This window comes from Archocentrus centrarchus, chromosome 9 (genome assembly GCF_007364275.1).
Source record: "Archocentrus centrarchus isolate MPI-CPG fArcCen1 chromosome 9, fArcCen1, whole genome shotgun sequence".
Lineage (NCBI taxonomy): Eukaryota > Metazoa > Chordata > Actinopteri > Cichliformes > Cichlidae > Archocentrus > Archocentrus centrarchus.
Genome location: NC_044354.1, coordinates 15,604,052 through 15,623,763, shown reverse-complemented (window position 1 = coordinate 15,623,763; position 19,712 = coordinate 15,604,052). Strand labels below are relative to the sequence as shown.

The 19,712-nt window shown below is 41.2% G+C and overlaps 2 protein-coding genes across 3 annotated transcripts; both read right to left on the bottom strand.

Annotated features, from left to right (window-relative positions):
* Positions 1–27: 27 nt before the first annotated feature.
* dimt1l (DIM1 dimethyladenosine transferase 1-like (S. cerevisiae)) lies at positions 28–10,239 on the bottom strand. 2 transcript variants are annotated; one of them, XM_030736905.1, is made up of 12 exons: positions 9,975–10,239; positions 5,428–5,501; positions 5,184–5,270; positions 3,366–3,427; positions 3,173–3,266; positions 3,041–3,090; positions 2,824–2,947; positions 2,445–2,537; positions 2,275–2,339; positions 2,143–2,206; positions 1,942–2,048; positions 28–954 (listed from the first exon to the last, which is right to left on the bottom strand). In XM_030736905.1, the coding sequence occupies exons 2-12, from the start codon at positions 5,494–5,496 to the stop codon at positions 912–914; spliced, it is 858 nt and encodes a 285-aa protein (XP_030592765.1). In that variant the 5' UTR covers positions 5,497–5,501; positions 9,975–10,239; the 3' UTR covers positions 28–911. The 2 variants fall into 2 exon arrangements, with proteins under 2 accessions (XP_030592765.1, XP_030592764.1); XM_030736904.1 differs by lacking the exon at positions 9,975–10,239 and adding an exon at positions 8,859–8,930.
* A 7-nt stretch (positions 10,240–10,246) lies between these two features.
* Positions 10,247–16,735, bottom strand: cenph (centromere protein H). The gene is given in 15 exon segments (XM_030736906.1): positions 10,247–10,391; positions 10,487–10,513; positions 10,515–10,644; positions 10,744–10,791; positions 11,457–11,504; positions 11,507–11,523; positions 11,656–11,684; positions 11,687–11,714; positions 11,806–11,830; positions 11,833–11,873; positions 11,974–12,019; positions 12,108–12,134; positions 12,137–12,162; positions 12,254–12,390; positions 16,543–16,735. Coding segments are annotated over 15 exon segments (765 nt in total). The 5' UTR covers positions 16,585–16,735; the 3' UTR covers positions 10,247–10,297.
* Positions 16,736–19,712: the final 2,977 nt, after the last annotated feature.

The following is a 19,712-nucleotide window of genomic DNA, read 5'->3' as shown; positions in this document are numbered from 1 at the left end:
AGTCACCTCACTATTGGTAGCAAATATTTATACCTTAACATGAGCAGGGCATTCATTGCTATTTATTTCCCTCTAGTGGCCACATGTGTTCATGATGTACAACGTTCTTGCTGTATGTCCATGTTTTTGCAGTGTTTTCTGTCCCCAGGAGTTAATGAAGATGTGCATTATTGTGAGAGAGAAAAAGGTGCTGATTATTCTTGTTTCACAACATTTATTAACTGAGCCCCCCCCCCCATGCGTTCTTTAGTATGATCCTTATTCTGAGTTATCCAGGGGCTGCTTGCAGGTTGTTTCTGGCTTTTACACATATAGTTATGCCATTAACAGGTCATTTTCTGGTACAGACTTTAAAAAATAAAAAGACACCAGGGCAAAACCATGAGGCAACACTTGTGATGAAGGCATTCCAATTGGCTATGTAGTGTGACAGGAAATAATGATGCTTGCAAAAGGAGACCTATTATTTCTAGTTCTGTTTCTATTTTGGGATTTCACAGGACTAACTGCATAGATTGAGAATAACAAAAAAATAAAATCTTATAAACTGGACACTGACATTTTTCACAAGGAACAAAATTTGTGTAATTTAGAAAATGTCTCTTTAGATTGCAAATCAGCATTTTTGGACAAACACACTCCAATGAACCGCAAAGAGGCCTTGAAGTCTTCTCTGTGCCAAAAGTTATCACACTTTATATATTTTCACAAATGTAAAACAGCGCTCAATATGAGCTGTTTAAATGCATCTGATAATACTTGTATATTTCATCCAGCTGTTTCAATCACTTCCCTCAAGCAGAGCTCCAGAAGCAGGATCAGACCAACCTTCACTGATCTGATCACAAACTTCTGCCTCACGTGATAAATTTGGGAGACATTGAGATCTTCTCATCAGCTTCTTCTGCAAGTTAAGAGAAGTGGATTCCTGCAGAGTTGAACGCATGCAGCAGTCTGAGAAAGAAGAAAAGAAATAAATTAACACACTAAAGCCTTTAAACAAATGCAGTCTGCAATTTATAATGGATGAAGTTATGTCATACAGACGCAGGTCACATTTACATTAACGTACCAAACTACATCATTCAGACATCACAACTATAACAAAAACCGATTTCAAGACTCATCTGCCATGTGTTACATTTGGCAGGATTTTGATTGGTGCCGTCTCCTCTGTTTTTGGGGGATAGAGACACTGGAGTAGACATTCAGCTAAAAAAGATTATCTTGAGAAGTTGTTCATTCTTAAATTCCCTTTGCTCATAACTGCAGACAGCCTCTCTTTCATTGAAGTGGCAGTCCGGTCTTAGACAAGTGCTGCAGTTTTTCTAATCCTAAAGTCCACTTCTGACTTATTTGTAGGTATAGAACGCCTACAAAATAACCACCATACCACCATGCTGTCCGCCTACCTGTCATATAATTTGTTTGTTCTACCCTTGCCTGGGGAGACATTTCCATGGAGGGACGCACAGACCTCTGCAAGCTAGGCAACAGCACCCTGACTGCCATTAGTTATCGGGATGAAATCCTTGGACCCATTGACAGACCCTATGCTGGTGCAGTGGGGCCTGGGTTCCTTCTGATGCACAACAATGCCCGGCCTCAAGTGGCGAGAGTATGCAGGCAGTTCCTGCAGGATGAAGAAATTGATACCACTGACTGGCCCCCGTACTCGCCTGACCAAAATCCAATAGAGCACCTCTCAGATGTTATGTTTCAGTCGCCGCCAGGTTGCACCTCAGACTGTCCAGGAGCTCAATGATGCCCTGGTCAAGATCTGGGAGAAGATCCCCAAGGACACCATCCATAGTCTCATTAGGAGCATGCCCTGACGTTGTCAAGCATGCATACAAGCCCATTGGGGGCCATACAAACTACTGAGTACTGATCACTCTATAAATTGCAGGCTGCAAATGAAGATGTAGAATATCAGCTTACACCATGAAGTCATCAATGTCCATCGACCTGGCTCTCTTCTCACTGAAATCGGCCTCCTGTAAAACACTCTCGATTTTTTTGCTAATGCTGAAGTCAGCTGGGACATCCTGTCAAGATACAGAAAAACATTTATGATTCAAACCAGCCAATGGGGGATCTTTGAAGTGGACTGACAACATTGTTCACTTAATATTCACTCACCGCATTGTGAAGAGAACAGTGAATTCTGTAGTTCTTCTCCAGTAGCTGCTCCACTGCTGCAGATCTACAAATTAAAAGCTGACATGATCATCTGCTTTTGATAGAACTGGCTTCAGTTTGAGAGGTACTCACTTGAAAGCTGCACTGAGGGTTTTGTTTTTCCTTACAAAGGCTATTCTGACCAGGCCATCCCACTCCTATTCAGAATTTTTAAAAAAGAAAAAAATAAGATCCCTTCAGTTCATCATCTTTTTTTAATGAGTAATTTTTTACAGCACAAATCATTAACAATCAAATCCGACCTGGAAGTTCACTGGAGGAGGAGGATTTTTCGGTTCTATCCTGACAACACTTGATTCCACTTTGGGAGGAGGGCGGAAATTATTCTTCCCTACCTGATAATAGGGGGGGAAACAAACAACACTATGACAAAATAAAATGTTAAGACACTGCATAGTCTAGAGCAGTGGTTCTCAAACTTGGCTTGGTGGAGAAGCGGCATGATGGCTCCATGTAGACAAAACACTGTGGAGAATTTCACTATTCGCCATTTCATCCGATGTTCAACATTTGTTCTGCATGATTTTTCTCTCAAGTCATTCGCGCCCCACAGTTTGAGAAACACTGGTCAGGAGAGAGTTGCTGTTAGCATTAGACAACCAAGACAGACTGAATGCCGACCTTCATGAGATGATCTACACGAGCCAGAAGCTGCGTGTTGATGGAAAGTCTGCAGTACAGTTTGTCTCCAGGCTTGGCTACCAGGCGCATGGCAAACTCTCTCTGGAACATCAACACGGCACACCTGCAGGGGAAACAAACAAAGTTGGCACTTAACACTCAGCATGGAAATGAGAAGGAGACAAACTTCCTCAGTGAACCTTCAGCCGTGTCTTACCTGAAGAAAGGTCGGTGCAGCAGGAGCTTGAAGACAAAAGGTGATGAAATCTGCACAAAGAAAAATTGTATTTGAGATAGTTGCCATGAACAACACTGAAACTCTTGTGTGGCGTGACAAACATGTCTGTACCTGGTACGGTAAATTAGCCACACAGACGTCAAAGAAAGGCAGATCTGTTTTCAGTACATCTCCAATTAAGACCTGAAGCTTGGTCTGTAAGGGCCTGATGGAGAAACAACAGTTTCATTTGATCACTTTAAATTTATTTACATTTTTACAAATATACAGTATAAGTGAGAAAAGCGCTGCTTTATTCACTCACGTGCACTGTACTCTTTTCTGAAGTTCAGCCACTAATCTGCAGTCCAACTCACAGGCGACAACCTGCAAAAACAGCAATTTTTGGATTAAACTTCAAAAATCTGTGTTCACATGTGCTTTTCTTTACTCTTTACTGCAGCATTGAACAAATGCCAAACTTCACAGATTGTACACTGCTGTGAAAAAGCATTTGCCCCCTTCCTGATTTTTTTTTTTTTGCACATTCATTAAACAAAATTTACTATTACTCAAAAATAACCAGAGTCAATACAAAATGCAGTTTTTAAATTATGATTTAATTTATTAAAGGGAGAAAAGTTCCTTATCTGTAATCCTATCCAGCCCTGTGTGAACAAGTAATCACCCCTCCTTTGTGTAACTAGTGAAATGAATTAAAAGTGATTAACTGCATTTTTGGGAAAGCTCAGTTCAATTTCACTAGTTACATCCAGGCCTGTTTACTGCCAGACCTGCTGGATCAAGAAACCACTTAAATAGAACCTGTTTAAGCCCACTTCATTTTGTCAAAGATCTCAAAAAGCAACACATCGTGCCACAAAGTCACTGACATCTATCAGTCTGGAAAGGGTTACAAAGCCATATCTAAGGCTTTGAGACTCCAGTGAACCACAGTGAGAGCCACAACTGGAGAAAACCTGGGAACAGTGGCTTCCCAGGAGGGTCCGGCCTACCAAAATTACTCCAAGAGCGCATTGACAACTCATCCAGAAGGTTACAAACATCCGAAGAACTGCAGGCCTCACTTGCCTCTCTTAAGGTCAATAAGAAAGAGACTGAAGAAAAACTGCATCTATGGCAGAGCTCCAAGGAGAAAACCACGGCAGACCAAACAGAACACAAAAGGCTCACATTTGCCAAAAAACATCTTAATGATACCCCAAATTTTGGGAAGATATTCTGTGGACTAACAAGACAAAAGCGGAACTTTTTGGAAGCTTAGAGTCTCGTTACCTCTGTCAGAAAACTAACACAGCATTGGAAAAAAAAAGAACATTACTCCAACAGTCAAACATGGTGGTGGTTGTGTGATGGTCTGGGGCTGCTTTGCTGCTTCAGGACCTGGACGACTTGCTGTAATTGAGGAAACCATGAATTCTGCTCTCTACCAGAAAATCCTGAAGGAGAATATTTGTGCCCTCAAGCACACTTGGGTTATGCAGGACAATGATCCAAAATCAGTAAGTTCACCTCTGAATGGTTCAAAAAAACAAACCAAAAAACACATGAAGATTGTGGAGTGGCCTAGCTGAAGTCCAGACTAAATCCCATTGAGATGCTTTAGCATGGCCTCAAACAGGCCGTTCGTGTTCGGAAACCCTCCACTGTGGCTGAATTAAAGCTATTCTACAAACAAGAGTGGGCCAAAATTCATCCACAGCGATATGAAAAATTCATTGCCAGCTATCACAAATGCTTGACTGCAACTCTTGCTGCCAGACTGGGATGCAGTGTAAAATATTAATAAAATGAATGTAATGATTAGCCTATTTTTTTTTTTTTAAAAACATGTTCACTTTGTATCTGATGTCAGCTGTGCATAAAAAAATCTGGGACTCAAAAAGCTGCAGAACATCTCATAACAAAAAAAAATTAATAATGTAAAAACTTTTTATTTTATTTTTAAGTTTCAACATTTGATACATTTACATTATTCTCAAATACACATTTTAAATTATTAAAAAAAAAAAAAACATGCATTCTGTATTTATTGACATTGTATAAAGTATATAGCATTACTCTTATTAATGAACCTCAGCCTGAGTGCTTGGAAAAAGACCCCAGACAGTGTGAGACTCACTTTTTTAGCCTTTTCCAGCAGCTTAACCGTCATGTTACCAGTACCAGGTCCCACCTCGAGCACCACGTCTGTCGGCCTCAGGGCAGCCTGAAAGAGACGCATTACAGTTCAGTTAGAGACACTGAGCAGAAGCCTGTACCTGACAGCCCAGTTTTTACTGTTTAAATGCATTCATGTGTTTCTGATTATGTATGTTAAAATGTTTTTATTCATTTCTGTAGCAGAGTCAGCGAGTACTTCCCACCTTTTCAATAATTCCATTAACAATCAGAGGATTCTTCAGGATGTGCTGCCCGACGCTAGTGTTGAACATGATCCCTGCAACAGAAAGCAAACTGGACACTGCATGCTGGCCGTGTGTGACAACTACAGTCGTGCATATCAGAACACTTAGATCTGTTTATGTCTCTAGTTCACAGTTAAAGCCAAGGATGAGTCCATCCATGCCAGCTCATCTAATCCCATGAGAAAACATCTGTGAAGTTCATGCAAAATCCTAAAGCTCTACTCCAAATACTTCATTTGTTTGCTCCCATTCTGAGCATAATTTGATTTTTTATGTATTTTTTTGAGCCTCTCTACTGAATTGGATTTTAATGCAACTGACTCCTTGTACTGTCTATATGTGTACAGTACGAAACACTGAGGATCATTTTCAAGCTAAACAGCTTTTGTGGAATGTTTTACAATCATCAAGTAAATCTGTACACAAATTATTTGCTAGCCAAAAAAAAAAAGAAAAACAAAGATGTTAATGGGGTATACAATCTTAAGAATGCTTTTAAATATAATGCAGTTCAGTATACTACTACCGCATAACTTCAGTTCTAAACACAAAGCACAATTTTTACCATTTGAAGAAGAATATGTAGGTGTGTGGTTAGTAAAAGTAGGATTTATTGAAGAGCTGGTCTTTCGCTCATGCTGCATTTTACTGGTATACTTAATAAAACGGCAGGTGAGTGTAGGTCTCTGACAGACCCCTTTGGGGGTTGCCACAATGGATATCTGCTTCCTCATTCTATCCTTTGCACCCCTTCTACCTCTTCGGCGTGACCTCCTTCACTTCATCCATGAATCTTCTTTGCGGTCTCTTTTTTTCCTCCTGCCTGGCAGCTCCATCTTTAACATCCAGTATATCCACTATCCCTCCTCTGCACATGTCCAAACCATGTCAGCCTTGCCTCTCTAGCTTTGTCTCCAAACCATCTCCAATCTGAGCTGTCCCTCTGATGGACTCATTTCTAATCTTGTCCAGCTCAGCCTCCTGTCTTTTTGTCAGTGCCTCCATCCCCAAACCACACATACCACCACCCTCTTGTAAACCTTCCATTTCACCCTTGCTGCCATCCTTCTGTCACCCATCACCCCTCACAATCGTCTCCATCCACTCCACCCTGCCTGCACTCTCTTCTTCACCTTTTGTTCCATCCATTGCTTCCCATGGTTGACCCCACCCTCACTACCTCTCCTCCTTGCATATTCCTGTTTCATCTGTCTCCCTCTCATTCACACACGTATTCTAATTTTCATTCCTCTTCCCAGTCGATACCTACAACTCTTCAGGCTCTCTTCCACCTGCTCCATACTCTCACTACAGATCACAATGTTGTCTATGAGCATCATAGTCCATAGAGACTCCTGCCTGACCTCATATGTCAGCCTGTCACCACAGCAAATAAAAAGGGGCTCAGAGCTGATCCCTGATATAATCCCACCCCCACCCTGAACCCATCTGTCACTCCTACTGCACACCTCACCACTGTCTCACTGTCCTCATACATGTCCTGTACCAGCCTTGTATATTTTTCTGCCACTTCCGACTTCCAGTTGCAGTACAACAATTCCTCTCTTGGTATCCCATCATATCCCTTCTATAGATCCACAAGGACACAGTGCAACTTCTTCTCTACATCAACACTCTCAACACAGCAAAAAAAACTAACTCGCTATGTAACAAAATAACTGAACATAAGATGACAGTCAATGGAAAGTGCGTAATATTACCATTTCAAATAATAAGACATTTTTAAGCACCGAGATGCTAATTCCTGCTCGCTGATAGAAACTACTCCAATTTCTGGCACCAAGATGCCAAGTTATCGTTTCTCTATCCTACTTTTTAAACATTCTTGAGTTCTCAATTCAGGCACAGATACTGTGTTTATCCCATTTTTAAAGTGTTCTTCTGCTCCCATTTCAGGCAGCGGTTTCCAGCTACACTCTCTCTATCCTACTTGTTACATCCGTTTGCTCTTTCTTCCGGCACCAGGTTGCCAAATCTTCTCCATCCCCACAGTTGAGCCTTCTCCAGGTCTGCATTTAATCTCAATAAAATGTAGCAACCAGATGTTACAACATACAAGTGTTGCCCCAGATGGGATTACAGCTGATCCAGTGTGCACTGCCTTCTGATCTGGCAAGGTGGCAGTTGCTCTTCATTGTTCATGCTGGAAACTGTAGGAATCTGTTGCCAACAAAAGGTCACTCAGCTCATACTTGACACAGGGATGCCAGTTGTTCTCCCAATTTCATCTGGGCTAGATTCTGCCCAAGAAAATGTCTATTTAAAAGCTGCTGCATTAAATGCCTTATTATGTTGCTGCAATCTGAGGGCCCATCAGCTGGTCTCCTGATCTGGTGTCTTGAGAGATTGTTACTAAGCATTCCATCTATTGCTGATGAGATGTTGCACTCCTTTTTGTTCAGTGGGATTTACGCACACCCAGCGGTGATAAGGTTAAATTTCTGATGATTTAAAACCCATTACACACTATTTCTATTCTGTCTAGAAACTGCTGAGAAACGTGACCACAGCTGCAGATTAAAAAGTGTTCCTGCTCTCATCTTTTTTTTTTTTTTAACTCCACTTCTCTCTGGCACTGAGACATCATTTGGCTTTACATGTTGGCAGCCTTCAGACAGGGATGAATTAACAGTTCAGGCCTGCCTCTTCATCACTTTCTCAGTAAAAGTTGCCAGGTGAAACATACTGCTTCTGAAATTTTCATCATCGACCTACATCACAGCTCTCAGCACCAGTTGCTACATCTCTGAGCTACTGAGGCCAATTCTCCCTTCTACAAGTGATGCCACCTTTCAACAGAGTAGAAATAAAATCTTCTGTAGCCTGTAAGCTCCCATATGCCAAGTATCAATAGGTTAAATCGTCAATTTTGCAAAGCCTCATTGTGAATCCATAACAACAAAATGCTATGGAGCTTCAACAACTGTCATCCTCAACGCTCCTTGCGCAGGCGCCGTCCAATTCTTAGAGAAACTTGATGGCATCAGACTTTCTGCTCCTCCTTGTGGCACTTAACTTTGGCCCTGTGCATCATCTCTCTGGGCCACTCATTCATTGTCATCACAATTACCTTTAGCAGCTCATCTAATCCCAAATGTGCCTCCAGTAACACCCCTAGCCAGCTTTAAGGGGTATCTTCTTTTGGGACCAAGTGTTCTCCAACACAACATTCACTCTACTCATTTCACCAGTTTTGGGGTTTAACAGCAGAATGTGTATCTCCATCAAATCACCCAAGTTCAGAAACTATAGGTCAACTCTCTCTAGCCAACTTCAGCTGTTTTCAGACCTATTCTGCACTAACTGCGGCTCTTCTCTGGAGGCATAAATCATCGAAAGATCAGTTTTATTTCACACTGACAACCTACCCTTGGTTGAGACAACCATATGAGGCAGAGCAACTTTCAATCTTCGTCTTCAACTAATGCGGCCAAATTTAGAACCTTGCTCGTTTCATTCCAGTTTCAACCTGCTTTTCAGAATTTTCAATGTTGCTGCTCCGTTTCCCATGCCCAGCTCTTCCTGTGAATTAAAATGTGTACTGTAATTATCACAGTAGCCGTCCCCCGTCCACACTCAGCCGTTGGTGCTCATTACAAGCATCAAATGCATCTCTCTTGCTGTCATCTCCAACTTCCTCTCCGGTGGGATCAACTTCATTTGAAATATGCTCACAACTACCTGCCATGTGAGAGTAATTGATGTCTAGGAATGGTCACTTGCGCCACACATTAATTGCTCTTCTTTCTTTGCAACACACCCTCACTCCCCCTTTTTCTCTGGCTGTCGTCTCAAGAGGATCTGACACTACCAACCCTCAGACGCCTTCCCCAAACTGCAGCCCCTGATCATCAATATACGTTTGCCATTCATATAATAAATGAAAATTATGAAAAACGAACATTTTTAAATAAGAGCATAAGGCATTTATTTATTTATCAACAATGACTTTCAACACTTCTTAATACAAAAGTCGCCTCTTGTCTAACTATATACACGTATACATACACACAATATTGCAAAAAAAAAAAAAAAAAAATGTAAATCTGACTTTAATCAGAACTGTTGCAGTCAGTTGTTTCTTCTGATTTGATAGCTATGTAGAGGATTATCTGATTAACCATAATCAACTAATTTGGCAAGTATGTTTATATTTGTTCACATTCTAAAACAGTGTATACACAAAACATTAAATATCTGGACTAGCATCGCAGTTATGACGAATGAGCAATTTGCAGAAAAAAATAAAATTTAACTTTTATTTGCGAAGGCTTTAATTGAAGCAGCTGCTGAGCCAGACCTGAAATGCTAACATAAACAAAAGCTTTCACGTCAACAAAAGTGACAATTACAAGCAGCCGATATGAACGCTGATTGTTAGACCGTGATAACAGAGCTGTGTTGCAAACTGCACAGACATGGACCCCGACTTTAAAGCCCATGTGCTAACGTGCTAATGCTAACCCGCCCCTTGAGAAACGTACCTTGGTTTTTCACCTCCTGGTGCTGCCTGCTTTTCTTCTCCCGTTTTACCTCGGCATTTATTTGTTTTATCCCCGCTAAAGAGCAAAAAGTACAATTTTAAATAACTAGCCAAAGCCGGGCCGCCTGAACTCAGTGAACACGTGCAATCCTTCACGGTGTTGCTCCTTCTCTTCTTCACTGACAGGTGAGCTGCAGATGTCATCGCTTTAATAGTTTCTTCAACGCCCCCTAGTGGAGGCTTGACCATATTGCTTTAAAGATTAAACGAAACTGTTTTTAAAACAGTTTATTTAAACACAACATAAACAAAAGACTTCCATCTCTATTCAGAAATGGGAAACTCCTCAAGTGTCATGACGATGTCTCGAAGTTTGGGATCATCCAGCCAGTTGACTTTACAGGCCAGAAGGATGCCCTGAGGAGGAAAACAAATATTAACACATTCACTCCTAATTTTATTAATTGCATTACACATTTAACACTGCCCCATCTATTTTTGTTAAAGTTACCCCTGAGAACATTTTGTGCCATGATGCCATCTTTTATATTTCTCCAGGTTTGCTTGGCCCTTCTCCAACACAGCCTTGTATATTTCCATATCTGGGTACTCCTTCTTTGACGACAACTCTTCCATCTGTTTGATTTTCTCACGCGTGAGTCGTTTCATCTCTGCAGCAAACACATTACTTAATCCACAGTCAAAAACAGCTAATAAATAAGTATTAATAAATAACTATGAAAAATATATTTCTTTCCCATACAACACACCAAGTCTGCTCTTCTGCATTTCTGTAATTTCATCTTGAAACTCTTTGACTCCTGTGGAAAGCAGAAGAGATGTGGGTATGAAACAACTCAACTTGACATACATTAGTTGTCAGCTGTAGAAATAAATTCCTCATTTGAAATGCAACCTTGAAGCAACTGTTGTGAACTGGCACTATAAAAATGAAATTGAATTTTCAGTCATGGATTGACCTGCCCACACCTCAACATTTTCAAGTGTGGGATCATCTTGACAGAAACAAAACAAAAGGCAGCCAACAGCCAAAGAAGAGCTCCGATTATCCTTGAAGAAGCCTGGAAAACTATTCCTGAAGACTATTTAAAGAAATGACAAGAAAGCTGCCTGAGAGAGTTCAGAGTTGTGCTGAAGAATAAAGGTGGTCATTAGAAATATGACTTTCAAGCTTGTTAGAATTGTACAAACTCAGTTTTGCCTTATATCCTGTATTTTCAGATATGTTTGCACATGTTTCAATAAAAAATCACTGCACCCATTTTCCTAGCAAAATATAAAGAAATGAGGGGTGGCTCGAGACTTGCACAGTACTGTTAGCAATCACAGCAGCCTAATGACAAATGTGTCCTCTAACACACACACACCACACACACACACACACACCACACACACACACACACACACACACCTCAACAGAAAGGCAGAGAACACTTCAAAGAAGAATACACATTGAAGCTGCTTACCTGTTGAAGGTGTTTTATGTGTGAACAAAGGCTCATGCAGCGGCACTTATGGCTTTCAGGGCACTGATGGAAGAAGAAAAAAAACAAAACAAAACAAAACAAAACAAAAAACATGACACAACAAAGGGTTTGGACAAAAATAAAATAAAAATAAAATGTACTTCAGTTGTTTCTGTATGTTGTGAATTGACTCACTCTGCTTCAGAGTCACTCCAGTTCAGCTTTCTTCTCCGATAGCGTGCCACATCTGCATTCTGAAAGAAGCCAGAAATGATCAATGATCCGTCATTGGTTAAGAACAGAACACCCAAAGTCTAAAAAACTAATAATGCAAGCACTGATTACCTGTGCAGGGCCAATGTGCTGTTAAATGAAGCGTCTTCACACTTTCGAGCTCACTCATACATTCTGGCCTGCAACATCCGTGTGGCAGCGTTATTTGTGAAATGAACTCCTTTGAAACATTTGGTTTAAAATCTGGATCCACATCAAGTCAAAATGTCAAATACTCACAGGTCTCTCTCTGCTTCAGATGCGCTGCATGACCTTTTACTTTTTCCTGTCAGGGGCAAATTAAAATCAATTTGTTTGTGTTCTTAAAGAAAGATAAATATATCCAGTGTCATCGAGAGGAGTTGTTTTTGTACCTGCATTGAGCTGTACTGCCATCTCAAGCACTGGCTGGACATCTGCTGTTTTATTCTGTAAAGTAAAGACCAGAGGGAACATGAATACAACTGGATTAAAGCTGACTTTAAACGCCATGCTGTGGGTGAGAGATGCGGAGAACAACCTCAGCATGTCTGCGGGTGAGGTGTCTCTCTGTCCGGTGGTGCTGTCAGGAGCATCATTTAGCCCCACGGTCCTCACCACGTGATTGAGGTTCCCCTCGCTGTCAGATGAATCCATCACAAAAAAGTGTGACGGTGCCTGGAGAGGACAAATCAAACCACAGAGATGGTTCATGTGAGATCACATGTGGGTTTTCATCCAAAGTAAGGAACTACTATTCACCGATACTGAAAAAGACCAATATATAATATTATATATGTATTTGCTTGTCTGCCTTCACACGCATATGAACTTGAGTGACATCCCATTCTTAATCCACAGGGTTTAATATGATGTCGGCCCACCCTTTGCAGCTATAACAGCTCCAACTCTTCTGGGAAGGCTTTCCACAAGGTTTAGGGAGTGTGTTTATAGGAATTTTTTGACCATTGTTCCAGAAGTGCACCTGTGAGGTCAAACACTGATGTTGGAAGAGAAAGCTCAGTCTCCGCTCCAATTCATCCCAAGGAGTTCTGTGGGTTGAGGTCAGGACTTTGTGCAGGCAAGTGAAGTTTTTTCCACACCAAACTTGCTCATTCATGTTTTATGGATCTCACCTTTGGATTGCCAGATAGAAAAGTGTGATTATCACTCCAGAGAACATGTCTCCACTGCTCTAGAGTCCAGTGGCAGCGACTTTACACCTCTGCCTCCAACGCGTTGCATCACCTGGTGATGTAAGGCTTGGATGCCTGCTGCTCGGCCATGAAACCCATTCCATGAAGCTCTCTGTGCACCGTTCTTGAGCTAATCTGAAGGCCACATGAAGTTTGCAGGTCTGTAGCGACTGACTCTGCAGAAGGGTGGCGACCTCTGTTTACTATGCACCTCAGCATCCGTTGACCCCGCTCTGTAATTTTACAGGGCCTAACATTTGTGGCTGAGTTGCTGTCATTCCAGTCACCTCCATTTTGTTATAAAACCACTAACAGTTGACTGTACAATATTTAGTAGTGAGGAAATTTCACGACTGGACTGCACAGGTGACATCCTATCACAGTACCACACTGGAATTAACGGAGCTCCTGAGAGCGACCCATTCTTTCAGAGATGTTTGCAGAAGCAGTCTGCATGCCTAGGTGCTTGGCTTTATACACCTGTGGCCATGGAAGTGAATACTGTTTGGCAATATAGTGCATCTCAAAATTTCAACCTACTGACAAAACTTCTGAGAAAATAACTTGAAATTTTGAGTTAAGCAGAAATTTTTAGATACTTAACTTGAAACTTGGCTCTGGCAATGAGGACCCCCCCCCCCAGCAGCAGAAATAAGCATCCATACATATCCCAACATACAAACCCCTATCATACAGCCTTACATTCATTCATACCTCAATATATATGCATTTGGTGTAAAATCTAATATACCATGCCCCACCTCTACTATATCATATATCCATGAAATGACTTTTATCAGAATATGACAATGGGAGGTCATATCTCCCAGCCCTACATAACATTATGTAGTTAAGTTGGGTTAATTGCCACAAGAAGAAAATTGCAAGCAGATTCTGCAGGCTGCATCTATGGGATTTCCTGGCTGTCGCCCTTCAACTATAACCACTGAAATCAGTGGTTTGCAAAACAGCTCTTTATCGGCAGAGCATGCACGGAAAATGCAATCCGGATACGCGCAAAGAGGCTGAAGCTCCTGCACCTGTGTCCACACAATGGACCCACTTCTAAACTCACTTCAACCTTCTCTTGTCATCTCATATAAAAAATTAATTTTTAAAAAAAAAAAAATCATTATTAACCTGGCCTGCTCAGCATTTATTTAATGATACACTATCACTGGCAGAGGCGTAGGAATGAGTTTCCTATTGGGGGGGGGGGGGGACACATATCGGAAACCTGACAGATCCATAAATACTCTGAGAAAAGCATTAAAAAGAAAAAATGCTATTTGATCTTTTACCTTCTTAGTTTTCAAATGTTTCTTGGAAAAATAGTGTTGTGTACACTTATATGATTGTGTGTATAATTTACATATGTATATGTTTTATAATCGTAGGAAACTGGCTTGATCACAGATAAATGTTACCAGTGCACAGATAAATCGTCCCCTTAGAATTAATAAGGTTCTGACATTTTGACGAAACTGAGTTATTGTCATATACTTATTTGCTGACCACTTATGAACAATATGTAAGAGATTTTTTCAAATATATATATTTTTGGGCGTTTTATTCACAAAATAATAAGGTTCTATCTGCAAAATCAAGCTTAACTTTGTACTATAAGGTTCTATCTGTGAACCAATAGGCACTTGAAATGTTCACAAGAGCCAATCAGGCTGCTTCTTTTTGTAATGTTGGTGCCCAATGTCAAGCAAAGGAGCAGAGGAGATGCTAGAGAAAATGTTTCATGTAAGCTGGGGCTGTTTACAAGACATCTAAAGCTTGAGGATTTCAAAAATGAGTTGACAACAAACAGAAGTACTAATGGCAGGAAAATTCTTAAATTTTGATTTCTTTTTTTTAGATTGCACTGAGCTGTTTCTTTGCACTGTTAGCTACGAAGCTAGCGAGCTAACACTAGTTTTGTATTGTTTGTCTGTGGTCAGTGCTAACATAAAAAAACAAACAAGCAATGTAGTTGGTAATATTGAGAATAGTCAAAGGTCATAATATAAGTTACCTCACGTATAAAATATTATTGAAGAATGACTTCAGATTTTAATATATTCTATGACCTAGTAGTGGTACCATGCTAATGAGCTCTTTCTTTTTTATTTCTGTCATCAAACTCCAGAAGAGCAAGTAAAACAAAAAAAAAACACCAGAAAAGGGACGGCAAAGAAATTGTTACATTTTTCCTGAATAAAATACAACCGAAAGAAAACAGTTCATGTCAGTGACATTTTTATAGCAGAATGATTTTAATTAAAGATCCAAGTTTAAAAAATCTACCTTTTAAGTGGGATGAGTTTTTATTTGGATTTTTGTACTCAGTGGACTAGACTCAGAATCTAAATGTTATTCAGAATTTTAAAGAATGCTTTTTCAGGTAGATTGCAGCTTGTAAAATTAAAAAGATCTAGGGCACATTAATAGGATTTTGATATTACTGATTTAGAATACATATAGGTGGTGTTTCATAATCATGTGTGAACAAGACTATTCCATGTGTAATTTTTGCTATACAGCGTGCAAAAACTTTAAAGCTCAATATCTCAAAACTGGTCAGAATGTAGATAGAACTTATAATTCTAAGGGGACAAAATGTTTCCAGTGCACAGATAAATGTTTTCCAGTGCACAGATAAATGTTACCAGTGCACAGATAAAATGTTTCCAGTGCACAGATAAATGTTTCCAGTGCACAGATAAATGTTCCAGTGCACAGATAAATGTTACCAGTGCACAGATAAATGTTTCCAGTGCACAGATAAATGTTTCCAGTGCACAGCTAAATGTTACTAGTGCACAGATAATTGTTACCAGTGCACAGATAATTGTTACCAGTGCACTAGCATAAAGTTTCATTACAAATGTAAGTGAGTTTGGGGGTCCCTGGTGGTGGTAGCCACATATGTTGCCTATGCCTCAGTCGGCTCTGTTCATGGCAACGATCCCAACAGACTGTTTTACCTCATTCAAGAGTTTCTGATTCCTGCCACTGTCTCCCACCTCCCAAAGACTCAGAGCCGTTCGGGGGGGGGGGGGGGCATGTTGTGCCTTCAAAATAAAAGCACGCGAGATAAAGATTTCAAATCAAGTATTTTTCCCTCTGCTGTGTAATTTTGGTTGGGACAATGCGCCTGTCTCCAATATTGAGGGGGGGGGGGGGGGGGGGGGGGGGGGGGGGGGGGGGGGGGGGGGGGGGGGGGGGGGGGGGGGGGGGGGGGGGGGGGGGGGGGGGGGGGGGGGGTGGGGGGGCACGTCCCCTCCATCCCCCCGGTTCCCACGCCTATGATCACTGGTAGTGTCATCGCTTCAAAGTGCCACGCGTTGCACATTTGTGCACATGGGGTCCTTACGGATTGTTCCTTTAATTTGTCACCCGTCGGTTTGATAGTCAAGCATAAACCAAGATGCGGGCTTCAGGTTTAAAACGAAGGTAAGAGAAAAAAAAAAAAAAAGGAAGCTGAAATCTGGACTAGCACCCCACCTCTCAGCGCTGTAAAACAGTTTATATTGGCAGCTCCAGTCAGAGCACATCATCTTTTTAAGGTGACCGCGGCTGTTTTTCAGCAGCTACCATCTTAACGCTAAAACTAAAGTGGATTTATTTTAAAGCAAATTCTTACCTTTCGTAACGTAATTAATGATGCTTTAAGTCCAAACTGCATAAACTGAGCAACGCCTGCGCAGCCTCTGTTAGCTTAGCTGGTTAATGTCAGTCACTGAATGTGACGGCAGGATAACTGTTCACACTCATCTGTACAGGTGCTGTTCAGCAATCAATTGCGCAATAGGTATGACTGCCGTCACTGCGCTAAATGGGTTATTGTTACTCTTTGGGATGTATCAGCAACCACCTACAGGTTCAATACCGCCACCTACCGGGCTGGAGTGGAAAACTGTGGCTTGGTAGTAAGAACGTCCACGTTAACAGTTTTGTTTCTTCTTTACTACTCATGCACTTCCGCAAGACTGCTGCAGTGACACTTGGATTAGCTTTCTTTAATGCTCATTTTAACCTCTGACAAATTTTTACATATACGTTCATAAGTGAACAACTTAAGCAACCCTACCCACTACCTACATACAGACTACTCAATACTCACCCTAGACTACAGTTGAGCAACTAGTTAATTATGTTAACCAGCTATTATAAAAAAAAAAAAAAGCTTGGTATTACTCTCTCTCTATTTATGTCTTCTTCCTTACTTGTACAGCCGGTCTGATATATAAGCATTTAGTGGCCCAGAGCACTGAAACCGTTGCATTATACATATATAGGGGGAAAAAAAACAACCCTATAAATTTCCACTTCACAAGCAACTTTTACTACTAAAACAGTATCATCTCTTTATGACTCAAATTTTCAACATAAATTTCCCAACATACATTCCTTCCTGCGCAGCTATCCCTAAAGCAGTTCAAGTCAAAGCAATTTTGTAAAAGCACCAAATCACAACAGTCGCCTCAAGGCACATAATACTGTAAGGTTAAAACCATAAAATAGAGAGAAAACCCAACACAAAACGACTCCCTATGAGCAAGCACTTGGCGACAGTGGGAACCTTCTCACTGTTTTAACAGGAAGAAACCTCCAGCAGAACCAGGCTTAGGGAGGGCGGTCATCTGCCACGACTGGTTGGGGGTAACGGGCGGGAGACAGGACAAAAGACATGCTATGAAAGAGAACCAGAGACTAATAATGAATGATGCAGAGTGGGTATAAACAGAGTAAAAAGAGGTGAATGAAAATACTTAATGCATCAGAGGAACCCCCACAGCAGCCTAGGTCTATAGCAGCATAACTAAGGGATGGTTCAGGGTCACCTGATCCAGTCCTAACTATCAGCTTTATCAAAAGGAAAGTTTTAAGCCTAATCTTAAAATAGAGAGGGTGTCTGTCTCCTGAATCCAAACTGGGAGCTGGTTCCACAGAAGAGGGGCCTGAAAGCTGAAGGCTCTGCCTCCCATTCTACTCTTAATATCCTAGGAACCACAAGTAAGACAGCAGTCTGGGAGCGAAGTTTTTTTATTGGGGTGATATGGGACTATAAAAGGTCTTTGAGATAAGATGGGGCCTGATTATTCAACACCTTATATGTGAGAAGAAGAATTTTAAATTGTATTTTAGATTTAACAGGGAGCCAATGAAGAGAAGCAATATGGAGAAATATGCTCCCTCTAGTCCCTGTCAGTACTCTAACTGTAGCATTTTGGATCAGCTGAAGGCTTTTCAGGGAGTTTTTAGGACAGCCTGATAAAATGAATTACAATAGTCCAGCCTAGAAGTAATAAATGCATGAATTATTTTTTCATCATCACTTTGAAACAGGATGTTTCCAGTTTTAGAAATATTACACAACTCCTCTCGAACTACTAGAGGCCCCGCAGAACAATTTTGCATGTCAGCCTACACACTTATCTTTCACTCCTATCAGCTCACATGTTTATAATTGTATGGGAGGTACCGATAACAGCTTAATAATCAGCTATTTAGTCTCTGTCTGCTTGTTGACCCTTCACTGTACTTCACAGGTATACATGTTCAAGTGCTTGTCTACACAAATAGTCCATTACATGGCAGCAATTCAATGCATTTAAGCATGTAGACATGCTCAAGAGAGCTGAAGTTCAAACTGAGCATCAGAATGGGGAAGAAAGGTGATTTAAGTGACTCTGAATGCGACACAGTTGTTGATGCGAAACTGGTTGGTCAGAGCATTTCAGAAACTGCTGATCTGCTGGGATTTTCCCCACACGACCCATGTTTAGGGATTACTGAAAATGGTCTGAAAAAGAGAAAATGTCCAGTGAGTGTCAGTTTGTGAAAATGCCTTATTGATGGCAGAGGAGAATGACTAGATTGTAACTCAAATAACCACTCATTACAACCACAGTATGCAGAAGAGCATCTCTGCATGCACAACATGTTGAACCTAGAATCAGATGGGCTACAGCAGCAGACAACCACACCGGTGCCACTCCTGCCAGCTAAGAACAGGAAACTGAGTCTACAGTTTGCACAGGTTCATTAAAATTGGACGACAGAAGAATGGAAAAATGATGCCTGTTCTGATGAGTCTTGATTTCTGCTGCAAATTTCAAATGGTAGAGTCAGAATTTGCTGTAAACCATGGTTCAGGCTGTTGGTAGTGTAATGGTGTGGGGGATATTTTCTTGGCACATTTTGGGCCCCTTAGTACTAATTGAGCATCATTTAAACACCACAGCTTACCTGAGTATTTTGCTGACCATGTTCATCCGTTAATGACCACAGTGTGCCCATCTTCTGATGGCTGCTACCACCTGGATAAACTACGTCGCACCACGTCACAAATGACCACAGTGTGCCCATCTTCTGATGGCTGCTACCACCTGGATAAACTACGTCGCACCACGTCACAAAGCTCAAACCATCTCAAACTGATTTCTTGGCCATGACAATGAGTTCATTGCACTCGGTCACCAGATCTCAATCCAACAGAGCACCTTTGGGATGAGCTGGAATTGGAGATTTGCATCATGAGTGTGCAAATGCTGCAAATCTGCACCAACTGTGTGATGCTATCATGTCAAGATAGGACCTGGTGCACAAACTGTTCACACTTGGACTGAGCTCCTCCCTCTGCAACTGGGTCCTGGACTTCCTGATGAACAGGCTGCAATCTGTGAGGATCCATGATGTCTCCTCCTTCCCCATCATCCTGGCTCCCCCAAGGGCTGTGTGCTAAGCCCTTTTCGGTTCACCCTGCTCACATATGACTACTCAGCAAAACACCCAAGCTGCCATATTGTG